A 14,055-nucleotide genomic window follows, 5' to 3' on the forward strand; every position below is an offset into this window, starting at 1 on the left:
ATAAAGACGACTATAAAACCCAAGAGAACGTAGAAGGATCTCTATCAAGGGGAACTGAAGGTAGGTCAGATGATATCATAATAGACGAATACAGAACGCTATCTTTACACAGATTAGATCTTGATGATGTGGAGAAGGACAACAGCCATACAAGCTGGGGCATAATGATGTCAGACGAAGAAAGGGAGGAGAACGAGAGGGCATGAAGAGAGTCGCATATGGCTTTTCAAAAGAATCAGGTGTAGAAAGAGGGGTAAAATGGTGATTCCTAGAGTACCCTAAAGAAAAACACAAGAACCGACACCATACACTGAGCGACCATAAGCCAGATCGTGCAGTACAGGGGATGTATCCCCGCCTTATGTAAGCAGATTAAGGTCACTACCAGAAAGGAGACAAACATACGAGACTAGCCTGCCTGGAAGATGAGGAGTGTAGGCAAGTATGATTATGGAATGGGATTTTCACAATTCCCATTATTGGAAAAGGGGGGAGGACGACCACAATGACCACAAATGGACAAAGATCATTTGAGATGTAAATTGCTGAGTTTGACCTCCGGTGCTGGAAAATTGATTCATCAGTTAGAAAGGGTGACATCAGAGATGGCGTTGGCTATAGGTGACATAAAAGGCTTGGTAGCAGCCATCCATCATAGGGGAGAGCGCTGACGACATTTGGAAGTGAGCAGGATACGCAGGTGTGACTGCACAAAACATGACACATGATGGAGCACCATTTAATAATTGCAGAACAGATGTATGGCGGACACTCAGAGTAGAGTATCCCGATACATCAGACATGGGTGTAATTATTACTAGATAAATGGGGGCGGATGAAGATCCTGTCACTTTTATTCAAGATATTCAAGAGAAATGGCATCTTGAGACGAGTGAACTGTGGGATAAAATGGTGGCATTATTTTACCACATTTTGTGTCAAGGGCTGCCCAAGCCAGTGCAACAGCAATTAAAGAAACAGGTCGGAATGGAAGCAAAGCCATGGCCAGAAATACAGTTGACGATCGTGCATGACTGCCGATTGTTACAGGAGAAGAATAAAAAGAAAGCTGAGGGCAGAAAGCAGGAAGTGGCAAAGTTAGTCCAGAAAAAGTTATCTAAACTCGCTATAGAGGGGGCGGCGATCCAGGAAATGCAACCAGCGCAGCAAAATAGCGTGGCATGCACCATGGATCAGGGTGGGTACAGTTTATAGGGATGAGGGCATGGGCCTAGAGGAGTAGGATGAGGTGGATCTCAGGACCCTCAGGAAAGAGGAGGATTTAATAGCGGACAGCTGCAACAATGTTGGAATTGAAGAAGAAAAGAAGACAAAGCCAGAACATGCAGAAGAAGAGGAGGCATGCAACAGAATTGGCAAGCTCCAAGAGGTGGGATGGGTTATGCTGGACAATATAATACAGAACCTGTAACGCTTACCTGGACTCCTCGGGAGCATAATACCTTCCCAGCCTGTGGACCTGATACCTTGGAGCCTTTAGGATTCTTTTTCTGTTTGAACAAACAAATGACAACAATAGAAATGCTATAACATCTATTAATTGAGTTATAGTACATGAGATGTGTATTCCCTTAAATCACTCCCTTCTAACTCTATGGCTGAATTCTCTTCTCACCTGTATTGTATTATTATGGAGCTCTCCATCCTGCTTTTCTACGGGGGAGCGTTAAGATGGAGAAACAATGGTAACTTGGGATGTTGATGAACTCAATAGCTTCTTTGCCTTGAAGTGTCTATTCTTGGAGAATGAGTCTTTGGGTAAGTAGACAGGTAAAAATACTGTAATCCTTAAGGGCTTGAATTGATTCCTACGTTGGAGAGATCTCTCTTACTAATTATTTTTGTCTTTCTTTTTTTGCAGGTTCTAGGAATTCGGGAAAGAATTAGGGCTGCGGATGGCTGTGCAGTTACTCAGGATGAGAAAATGTTTTTAAAAACGTAAGTTCACCAATACGGAGTAACTGCAGCCTTCAAGGTGAAGCACGGTAACAACTGTGAGGTCAAAACTTGAAGAACCTTCAGGTAGGTAAGCGCTTATAAAACGTCTTCTCTGTTAAACTGTTAAGTTTGTTTTTTAACTTAAATACCTCTTGTGTTGTCTGCAGGTTTTCGGAAAGCTGAGGAAAAAACCTTCGGAAGGTGCAGTGGCTGCCGAAGAAACTTCTGACTGAAGATGCTGTGGCTGCAAGCGAAAAACTGCTGACTGAAGATGCTGCCGCTGTGAGTGAAACGTCTTACGGCAGATGCTGCGTCTGTGTTAAGTTGCTAAATAGACTGCTCACACGTAGTACTGTATATCCAAGACCTTCTATTGAAGGTACAGCTGCATACATAAGACGACCCCCAGCAGGAGGCTTACAACCGTCCTCCTTCGGTCAACCTTCTCATCTCCCCTTAGCACCCTAGAACCCTCACCATGCAATGAAGTTCTAATGTCACCAAGGGTGACAGAAAGCAATATGATGTATACACTAAATACTTCAAAGGCTGACAGGCATAACATGTAGATATCAAGGGCAGCATGTAAATGTGTAACACAAAGAGGAATGCCTATCCTAACAGTCTGCGAGCGAATAAATGTTCTTTCTGAAATAACCGTGTCAGAGATAACTTCTGTCAGGTAAGTCTATTCTATGAAATATGGTACTCTGTAACTATTCATAAACTAATGTCTCTAATATCTCCTTTCTTTGACAGGTTCTGTGAGGAGAAAATGCTGATAGCGTTACACGCTGTCAGCGGACCAGACGTGAAGCGCGCGTTCCAGCGGAGACGGGTTTTAAGTAGCTCCCTCTGCAAATATGAATGGAACAGTGCTGCTACTTGTAAATGGGTTTTGCGGCGGCCATGTTAAGTGTATGAAATTACTGTTGAACATCATGGGAGTCTATGGAAGTGGATGCTGTGAATGGTGTAAATGCCATCTGTGCCAGGCTAACACGCACCTTTGACCTGCTGATTGATTTAATGTTCCCTGCCTAGCCTGAATGAGGACTATGCTCACTGACCGGGATCATGACAGAACCACAGGAATATTATGCCCAAAATCCCATGCAGACTTAGACATATGCCCCGAATCCCTAACAAATGCAGCAAGCGCCATTGCAAATGCAATTGCATGCAAGCACAGCAGGTACAAACCCAGCAGGCACAGACACACCAGGCTATAGTACGACAATGGAACATGACCCCAGGAGCCCAACAATCTCCTGCACCAAAATTGGGGAGTGTGACTGTGATGGGAGGAAATCCTTTCACAGGTACATGGATAAATTTATACCCACAATAGGACAGCCCACCCTAATGTTTTCAGTACTATCGCTGACACCAGCCCCCAAGAGGAACCAAAGATCAGGGTAAGTATTGTAGGCAAGACATTTTCATTTCTTGTAGATGCTGGAGCCACTTGTTCCTGTGTCCATGAGGGAAAATACCCAATGTCAGGTACTGCCATGAATGCTCCGGGATTCTCTGGGGTGATGAGTTTAGTTCCTTACAAATGAATTACCAATCTCTATAGGAGAACACAATATGTCAATTCCATTACTATAATCTAGGCAGATGCCAGTTAACATATATTAGGACATGACTTGATGACAAAACTTAACATGATGTCATCCTTTACGACAAAGGAATAGTGTGTTCTACTCCAGGGATACACTATATGAATGTGGGAGAGTTTCTATTAGCCTTTACAGGCCAGAAGGCATTACGAGGAATTCCTTTAGATCCAGAGGTATTTTTGTATGGAGTGACTTTTTTATTATCATGGTTACCCAGACTGGTAGATAAAATATTGAGAATACCTGATGAATTCTTGTTTAGACCAGAGATTTCCATGGACGATGAAGAAGGGCAGATTATCGCTTTAGATTTAGAAGCAGCAGTTATCAGAGAAGAGAGGCTGATGCTTCATGGAGTAGATGATGAAGAAAAGAGGATGGAGAACCGTGATAGCCCTCAGTGAAGGATTTAGGTTTACAGACAAAACTGTCTAGAGATGACTACTCGGACGATGAACTGGTGTTTTTTATAAGTCTCACTTATTGGATTAAAGTAGATAATATAGAAATACTGCAGAGAATAGATCTGGAAAAGAGAAGACAGTCATTCTTCCAGGAAGACTTTGAGAAAGTGCCACAGATTTTATGGACCACAAGCCCATATGATGTTGGTCTAGTTAAAGGAATAGGAGCAGTTAAAATCAAACTAAAATCAGGAGCCCTTTTGCCACGAGCAAAGCAATATCCCATGTTCAGAGAATCGGATGAAGGTATATTTGAGACCATCAAAACACTTTTGGAGATACCAGACACTTTTGTTCATGCAGCAGACAGGTTACCCCTGGAAACTGAAACTCATAAACACTTGAAACCTGCCCGGACTGCTAAACTAGGATGAGGTAACCATTTGTTTTCTTCATATACATTTTAACTGAAAAAACAACGGGTTCAGCTATTCCTATAACACATTTGTTTCTTAAAGTTCAGCATAAGAGCAGCAACACCCTAATTCATATGTACTTCAAATTTGAAGTACATATGAATTAGGATGTATCAGGATTAAACACATTAACATTGTAGCACATTGCATTTTAGGATTGATTTTTAGGTTATGTGTTGTAAGCACGTATTGGCTTTTATGTTTAAGTGAAATTTGATGCTGCTCTTATGCTAAACTTTAAGATACAAATGTGTTGAGTATGAGGTGATTATTTCCAACCCTGCGATCAAAATTGTTAAATGTAAGACAGTAACTTCAGCAATGTTTATAGCAGAACCAGTAGGAGAGGATGTATATGATTGCACAACATATACCTAATGTTATATTCCCCAGGCTAGAGAAAAATGCCCTCGGGAGGAGGATGTTGCTTTTATTGATGGGTCATCAAGAATTGACCAGACAATTGGGAAAAGGCATACTGGAGCAGCGGTTGTAAAGCTGAATCGAGGAGGTGAATTTGAGGTAGTGACAAGTATGATATTGTCTTCGAATTATTCAGCACAGGCTGCAGAATTATCATCAAAGCGCTGTCCAGATTTGAGGAGGGGGAAGTGCCGGTGTACTCCGACTCCGCCTATGTGATGTCAACTGTACACGCAGGTTTGTTATGTTGGAAAATGAGGGGCTTCCTCCATGCAGACGGCATTCCAGTGCAACATGCAGCCCTATTGGATAGGTTTATAGAATCATTAAGTCTCCCATTGACTAGCAATCGTAAAATGCGCAGCGTATTCCAAAATAACATTTAATCTCCAGCGAAAACGAAGCTGCAGATTCAGAGCCCAAAAAAAACAGCCTATTATCCACCCATATTTAGTCTTGAAGTAGAAGATGTTAAAAGGACGATGCATATTAGCAAAGGAGGGTTTTAGCATGCCGTCTATAGTCCAGTTAATTGAGATATAAGGTTGAGCCCCACATCAAGAACAGGATTTATGGAGAAAGCAGGGGTGTTCTTTATCCCCCCACCCTCCACTGAGGCAATTTGGAGAGAGGATAGCACTGGAAAGTCAGTTATTCGTCTAGTATTATTGAGAGTAGCGCTGCAGCATCTTCACTACCCAGCACACACGGCTCAACAGTCTTAATGCTACAATTGCAGAAGAATGGTTAGAACATGTGGCACAGTTTATTAACCAGGTCTGTGGCTCAGTGGACTAGTGCTTCCACTTCAGGGGCCTGTGTTTGAACTCATGGTCAAAGGTTCGATTCCCGGCAGGTCCACTCAGCCCTTCATCCTTCTGAGGTTGATAAAGTGAGTACCATTAAGTTGGGTAACAAAACTGTTATTAGTGCCAAGATGCCCCTTTGGGGGTGAATGTGCGCTTAACAAATACACCTTTTATTGTAAATTGCATTATGTGCCAGAAATGTACTGCAGGGCACACTTTGCTAACAGTAAGAGCAGCAATTCCAAGACCCAATGGCCCATTTCAGCATCTACATATAGATTATGTGGATATGTTACAGACATGCAACAGCTGCGTGTATATGCTGGTCGTGGTATGTCCTTTTTCTAGATGAATTGAGGCAGGTCCATGCATGCACCTTGATGCTTCATGTGCCGCCAAGTTCCTTGTGCATGAGGTGTTCCCCAGGTGGGGGGTGTGCAAGATTTTGCAGTCTGACAATGGACTGCATTTTGTAAAGGAGATGTTTGAACAAATAGTTCTCCTATTAGATATTAAGCACAAGTTTTCTTCCGCTTATCACCCACAGGTGAATGGCGTCTGAGAGAGATTAAACTGACTTTTAAGGGAAAGCATAGCGAAACTCAAAATGACCGTAAAAAGGAATGGATACATTGTCTACCCCTTGCCCTAAGAGATCAACCTGGTTCAGATCACCATCATACTCCTCATGAGTTGGTAACTGGACGTTGTATGGGAACCCCACTTGCTCGTCAAACTAGGGTAAGAACTGATGCCCAAAGTGTAGCAAAGGCATTAGGTGATGAGATGCATAACAACATTGACTGCAATATTTCTTTCATGTTTCAACAGGTCAAAAACAGAAGGGAGGGTTCCAAAAGAAGCGACAGAAAGCATCAACCCAATGATTTAGAGTATTTACTGCAACCACCTGTTTTGTATCCAGGAGACGAGGTGCTAGTATGGAAATTTGTGTGTACCTGCAGCACACTACGTTTTGAAAGTCCCTATGAGGTGGAAGTAGTTAGTCCCACCGCAGTAAAGTTAAAAGGACGGCGAGCTTGGCTGCATTTACATGATATCAAGCCATACCAAGGAGAAACACTGACCCCTCCTGCAGCTGCCCACAGTGAAGCAAGAGAAGTAGTTATGCACATGCTGACTCATTTGATGACCAAGAAGCAAGAACAAGAAGAATGATGAGCACATAAAAGCATCTTAAACAAGAGATCAATCTTTTAAAATATGACAAAAGAATAAATAGACTGTTATCCTTGGAACTTTTTTTCTTTTCTCGATATGGCCAAGGAACAATGGGACAGAAGAACTGGAGCCAGAAAAAAAACATCATTTTTATCTTTCATGATACCTATTGTAGACACAGTCAACACACACTCTTGTATGTTGTTTTTCCTACATATTCAAGTCTTATCCAGCTCTAATAAGATTATACGTGAATATAGTGACGTTTCTCAATAATCCAAAGAATAATCATTTCATTGTTAGAATAATAGTAGCAATTATCTTACAGTTTTTGATACACGTGTGATCCAAAAGGAGATAATGGTTTTGCATATTAAAGTAAATACAAAATGGAGAGGTTTCAAAATGTCAGAAATGCAGTACCGTCCAGAAAGTCAATAAGTGTTCATGAAGTAATAATTGTGGTATCATTTTACATTATGATTTGTGTTTTCCTCCTTATTACGATGATGTTTAGGGATATCAAAAAGGACAATACTGATATGGAGGATGCTAATAGAACTACTATTGTTCCCACTAGAGGCACAGGCAGCTTTTTCTATAACATAACTAAGCATCTATGGTCTTAAATTAAAAGGGATGTTGAGGAGAACCATGAAAATATAAATACGTATCTTGACCGTTCGGCTCATTTAAAGAATAATTTATGGTATCAGCACATGAAAAAGGTGGGGAGAAGAACATCAGATGAAAGCGGTTATGTGTGTTCACTTATACGTTATTCTTTGGGAACATGTAAAATATTCATAGCAACAGAAGAATCAGTGAAAAGGGCACATTGCCTGACGCACCTTTCACTTTGCCGGACAAGAGGACAAATCCAAGGTAGAACAGCATCCATAGTATGGGTGAAAAAAAAGATGTCTCAAAGAGAAGGCACTTATGTACTAGATATAAGGTCAAGAGAAAACCAAGAGACAATGCATTGAATAATAAAGTATGAAACAACCTGGAATAAATGGAGTAGGAATCAAGATAGAAGAAAATAAGATGCTCCAATGTGAAGACAAGACTGGGGAGGAAAGGCGAGAATGCTGGGAAAGAGGCCAGCTACAAAGGATGGGTTGATGAATTAGAGTGTGTTCATTGGTACCGATAAGTATTCCAGCCTTGGTAATACCACAAAGTAATGGCATATAACTCCTTTTAAGAAGATGGATGCACACCTGAGGAAGAGAAGATCGTTCAGCAGACGCTGACAAAAGAGAGAGCATTACTTCTCAGAAAAATCAGTAGAAGCATATCATGATATTCCAGGTGAGCATAAGCTGTTCGGCAGAACAGTAGTGATATTTACAGCTATCTTCATGCCAGGAATTCAGACTGCAGTGAATGCCAAGTGGTTGGAGATCACCAGATGGGAGCTGCTGCAGATAATCAATATGACAATAAAAGGATTTAATGCAATCAGAGAAGAAAATAGGGCAATCAGGCTTATGGCACTCCAGAACAGATATTATATAGTTTCCACCCCCTCACCACCGACATATTGGAACAGCAGACAAAGGGCTATGGTTGGGACCCTTTGTGGGATTACACTACTGCATCGAGTGTATGAGAGACGTTATGCACTCAGACATCTATATATTATGTACCCTCACACTGAAAATGTGGAAGGATGCCGCATGGAAGGATGTCACCATGCACCTGTGGACATCATGGATTGTTAAGTGAAATCTGACAAGGGCAGAGTGATGTCATAAAAAAATATATGAACCTATGCTTAAACAATATGAAAATACCTAAGAGCACTGAGAGAAATACGTACCTAAAGCTAAAGTAATCATGGATGTAACAAAGAATGAAGTTACTTACTGGTTAATAACTCTAAATAGGCAGTAACGCAAGATAGATGAGACATAGACTCTTGCTATAGAGGAATATATAATGTGGCAAGGACGGCTATGATAGGAAAATGGGCGCTGGCTCATGTCGAATTCAACCAAGCTACCTCAGAGAGAGACCAAGGCTGCAGAATCACGAAACATTGGAAATACAGTTTGTGTGCAAAACAGCGAGGTTGGTCTAGGATCAAGGATACTATTTTAAGGAATAATTGCAAGGTACAAGGGGAGTTATATGTATAAGCCCTGAATGTGAGACATTCCTCTTAGATTAAGTAAGAAGAAAACCTCTGCAACAGCCAAAGTATTAGACAATTAAGAGTATGAAGTCTATGCAAGGTAGAGTGAGCAAGTCTCTTGAGGCCAAGAGGAGCACCCCACATAATTGAATCAAATGGCAGTAAATAAGAGGCTGAAATTGACAGATTCGTGGTCTCTTCACATGTGCCTCAGATGTCGAAGACCAGGGCTATTCATTAGAGCCTCAGATGAAGATAATGGTGTGCTCACACTCCCTCAATGTTCCAGGACAGTGAGGCTACAAGGTCAACTACAGATGGAAGACTTTGGCTTATGGCCAACCGATGGGGGATGATGGATTAGTTGGGACAACGGGGAGTATTCTGGTGCAATTCAAAGCACCTAGGTTTCGTTTCGCATACGTGCTGCTAAAAAAACAAAAATCCAAGGTTGGTATAGTATGCCAACCAATCGGTGGGTCTAAGGGCCAACCTAACATACAATGTTGCATAGACCAATCCGCTGCTATTTTGTCTGCTATAATCAGTACTATACCTATTTTGAGGTAGTTCAAGGTGTGTCCTACAGATATGGGGCTGCCAATGATGTATTCATTCTTATATGTTCTATAAGTAGATCTGTTCCTCTAACCAATCCTTCCCTTCAATAGGTTTATGATTTGCCACATAGGATGATGTCCTAGATGATGCAAATTGGGGTATTAGACCTCGGTGCTATTAAGATTGTGTGTGTTTGCATGCCTCAGTCCGATGCCTGTCAGTTCTCCCTGCTTTATCAAATGACAATAAAGTAGTACTTTGCCATATTCCATGAGTCTGTCTGGTTTTTTGGTCTGAGATCTTTATTTGTAATTCCACCCAGCACAAGAGACGCTTCATGTTGCTAGTGCACAATGTTTGTTCCAGTTTTCCCAAAACTGGAAATTCAATATAGAAGCATTGTTCTGAGATTTGCTTTTAAATATTTCTTCACAGCTCCTTAACTGTTGGCAGTTTGGGTTACAAGTTTCCCCCAGTTGATATCCCAAAAAGGGTGAGTCGCGCCCTTTGTTCACTCTGTATGGTTTTACAGTCGCTTAGGTGTTGTCAATGTAGGATATAAGCTTTCCCCAATGTATATATCATAAAAGGGGATTTATGCCTTTGCTGTTTTATTGTGGTTTATTCACAGCCTCTTGGTTGTTGGCAATGCTGGTTATAAGGTTTCCCCAATTGTAGTCCCCTAACGGGGAATTTACGCTCTTGCCACTTCTGCTCTGTTTCTTTAATTATTTGATATTCAAAATTGTGAGGTTTCAGCTTTGTTTCATTAATTGTTCGGTATTCAAAATGTGTAGGTTTTAACAATTTTCTCATGCGGCGCCCTCCTGGGTCAGGGTTCTGATTTTTCCTATTCACTGTCTTCCTTGTTGCAGTCAGATGTGATGGAGGACCTCTGGTATCCTTCCCGCTCTCTCTCCTGCTTCTGCGTGCCTTCGGTGAACTGTATCTCGGTCTCCTGGAGCTCCGACAACTCTGTGATCTTCCGTGGCTTCTCTCTCACTGACACACTGTGTGCTGAATTGGCAGCATGTCTCCTCATCAGCTTGGCTTCTTCTTGACATGCCACTTCTCGCTGCACGTACTCTGCACTTCTACACACCTTCACCTTTTGTGATGGCTTCCACTGGCGTTTTTCTCTCTGTGGCTGCTCCTGCACCTCAGACAGTCTCTGCTTCAACAGCTATGCCTTCTGCACTGCCTTTGACATCTCCTTTACCTCGTTCCTTCAGCTGTGTCTCATTTTGGGATTTAAATGTCCAGCTCTGTGCCTTGGTCTTTAACAACTAGACTGCACCTTTTGGTAAACAGCATTCTGTATCTTCACTGCCTCTGAGTCCTTCATATTCGTCCCAGTACCATAAGCATTATGGGTACTGAAGTCCATAACGGTATGGGTCTTTTTATACTCAGTTAGATTTGACTGTTTTATATATTGAGAATTCCTAGACTAAGGGGGGGGGTTGTGAAAAGAGTTTGTGACTTAACATTAGGGTGAGGACTTCTAATTAATGTAGAATTAGGACAATTAAAGGTTTTCATATTTAATTATTGAACTCCTGAAGCACAAACCTTATTCTGTCTAGATGATTTTCCATAACATGTTCTTTGAGAAGTGATATGGGAGGGACATTGCATTAGGTAGAATATGAGTACTGCGTTTCTCCTAGCAGGGTCACCAATTCCCCCTGACAGCCATCTCCTCCCATGTGGTCCTCCCACCTGATAACACCCCCGGGGTTAGGATCAGGTAGTGGCTGCCTTCCCCTGGCCACATGGGAGGAGACTTTATGCTGATGTTTGGTGATGCCTCTGCAGGATTCATCACAACACATTGAACACTTATAGGATCAGGATTGGAATTGCTTAGTGCTATGTGACATTGATAAATTACCATGTTCAGAGTGAATGTTATGAGAATACTAGTCAATTTATGTTTACAGTAACGATGGATTAAGTATTGAAAAATAAGTTAAAGTTTACAGAAAGTCAGTCGTACATTCCGTATCCACAGATGTGGGAACCCACAGATTCACCATGAAGCAGGGAAAGGTTTTTTATAAAAGGTGGTTCTGCTGGACTCTATTCTTAATTTTGTGTGTAGGGCATCAGCATGTTCATGCATTTGGCTGCTATTTCTGTCTTCCCTCATCCCTTTAGCCACTTCCCCTTCATTGTTATAGTTGGCCCCTGCACTGACGTCCTCACAGTGGAATTAGTTGCCAAATTGACTCCCCTTTGTTCAAAATAATCCTCTCTCCCAACAGGCGCTGAGGCCAGATGTTAAAGTATATGCGGCAGAACCACACAATGCCAATGACTGCTTCCAATCAAAGCTCAAAGGAAGACTGACCCCGAATCCTGGATCGCCAGACACCATCGCTGAAGGAGTGAAGGGTAACGTCGGAGTCAAAACATGGCCAATCATCCGTGACCTTGTGGATGATGTGTTCACGGTCAGCGAGGAGGAAATTAAGGTACACCCTTTTTTAATGATGACAATAAGGTTTTGTGACTCCTAGAAGGGGTAAACATGTCCCTTTCTGAAGCTTCTCTTAATCATGCTTCTTCACCAAGAGTAGGCCCAGCCTAAGTCTGGTGCTGACAGAAAAGACGTGGGGGCTTTGGCATACGCCAGACCTTGAAATCAGATCTTTACTCACTCACAGGTGGTCCAAAGCGTCCTCATTTCTAAAGTTGACCAAATGACCTGTGACATTTACCTACAATTCATGTTTAGATATTCTGTCCTTGTGTCGGTCCCTTGCACTTGATGCATTCGCATTGTAGCTGACCGACAGAATTTCTCTTTCCCATACAGTCTTGTCTAAATAAAGCTTCTCTGTTTTCAGGTGGCAAAGGAGGAAATCAAATCTCGCCTGATTTTTATAGAACAGGGTGTACATTTTACTGACAGTAAATGCTCAAATTCTGAAGTGATATCTCATGCACTGAAGAATATTCCTATTTATAATTGCTCTGCGGTCCTTTTTACGTTTGTGCTTGGGGAGCACAGAAAATGTAAAATTAAAGTGAAGGCAGCCTCCTCTCCATGTTAAGCTCTGCTCTGCCTCCAGTAAGCAAAAACTTCCAGTAGGGGGTTTTTGCTGCTTGATTATTGCCGCCAGAGCAGACTTAACATGAACAGAGGAGGCTGCTTCAAATCATAAAATGGATGCCCCCATGTAAACACGTTGAGCTTCATTTGCTCAAAAGTTTACATAGGAACTTTCTTTAAAAATAGTTTTCAGGAGGCCACCAGGGGGCGCGCAGGCAATGGCTGCCTGAACGTGCTGCTCTCCCCGAAGCCAGGCGTCCAGAGGGATTTGAGCCCCCCCTGAGACCCCCCCGGCGGGCCCAACACGGCGGACAGGACGAGTAAACCCTTGGGGCGCCCCGCGGGAGAAAGAGCGGAATCCGAAGACCCCGGGGTTCCCGAGAAAGGCCCCAGCGGAAGAAGACGCGGCCTGGGCACGTGAACGCGTCCGGGCGGGCGCCGCTTCGGAGGCTCCCTCGCCGCGACGTGAAGCCGGAGGTCCGGGAGGCCCGGCGGCGGCTCGGGAGACAGGCTCCCCCCCCGCCCCACCACCCGGAACGGAGAAGCGCGGGAACAGCGACCGGCCCGGAGCCCCCGTGGCTGGACCCGCTCGAGCGGAGGGGGCCGGGGCTCGACCGCCCCCGCCCCCATCGGGAGTCCCCCGGGCGGGCTGCCGGGGACCGCGGGGTCCCGGAGGGGGGGGACGAGGAAAGTGAGCGGCAGCGACGTGAGGGGGCCCGGGCCTGCCCCCCCCCCGCCGGCGCGAGTGGGGACAGTCGCCCGCGCCCCAGAAACACCGCGTGAGGACCCCCGGAACAGATCTTCTCTGCCCTGCCCCCCCCCCTGCGGACAACAGAACTCGGGGTAGACGGGGTGTGAGGCCCCCACCCGCCGCTGGTGGGGCGTGTGCCCGCCCCCCCCCCACACACACCGCGGGAGCCCTCGGGCGGGGCGCCCAGGCCGCACGCGACACCCTTCTACGGGGTTGGCCAGAAGAAGCCCCGGAACACTGCGGAGGACATCGAGAGGGGTGTGAGGCCCCCACCCAGGAACGGGTGGGGCGTGTGCCCGCCCCCCCCAAGTAAAGGCTAACCCCCAGGAAATAGCCAAGCCCCCATCTGGCCGCGGAGGGAGTTCGTACACTGACCCGGAGCGGGCGGGGATCGACACTGCTAATTGCAGGTGATTATCAGATGAACTGGCGGGAAGCCCTACAGGGATACCGTTTCCAGGAGACCCCCAGAGGCAATATGAGCGCGGACCCTAGGGAAACCATGGCCCGACAGGAAGACGCGGCCCCTTCGTCGGCAGCAATGGAAAGAGGCTTTGCCTCGATCTTGCAGGAAATTAGGGACATGCGTTCAGATATAGCCCAGAAATTTGAAAAAATGGACCAGAGGGTGGACAAGGTCGAAGATAGACTATTACAAGTGGAG

General features: G+C 44.2%; 1 protein-coding gene across 1 annotated transcript in view; it reads left to right on the plus strand.

Moving 5' to 3' along the window:
• The window catches only part of LOC138488409 (serine racemase-like), a 227,582-nt gene that overhangs the window by 191,650 nt on the left and 21,877 nt on the right, over positions 1 to 14,055 (plus strand). The window contains exon 7 of the mRNA XM_069615349.1: positions 11,850 to 12,059. Coding sequence (XP_069471450.1) covers positions 11,850 to 12,059 — 210 coding nt within the window. The remainder of the gene's footprint in view (positions 1 to 11,849; positions 12,060 to 14,055) is intronic.

The sequence above is a fragment of the Ambystoma mexicanum genome, chromosome 9, assembly GCF_040938575.1.
Source record: "Ambystoma mexicanum isolate Mex_15411 chromosome 9, UKY_AmexF1_1, whole genome shotgun sequence".
NCBI lineage: Eukaryota > Metazoa > Chordata > Amphibia > Caudata > Ambystomatidae > Ambystoma > Ambystoma mexicanum.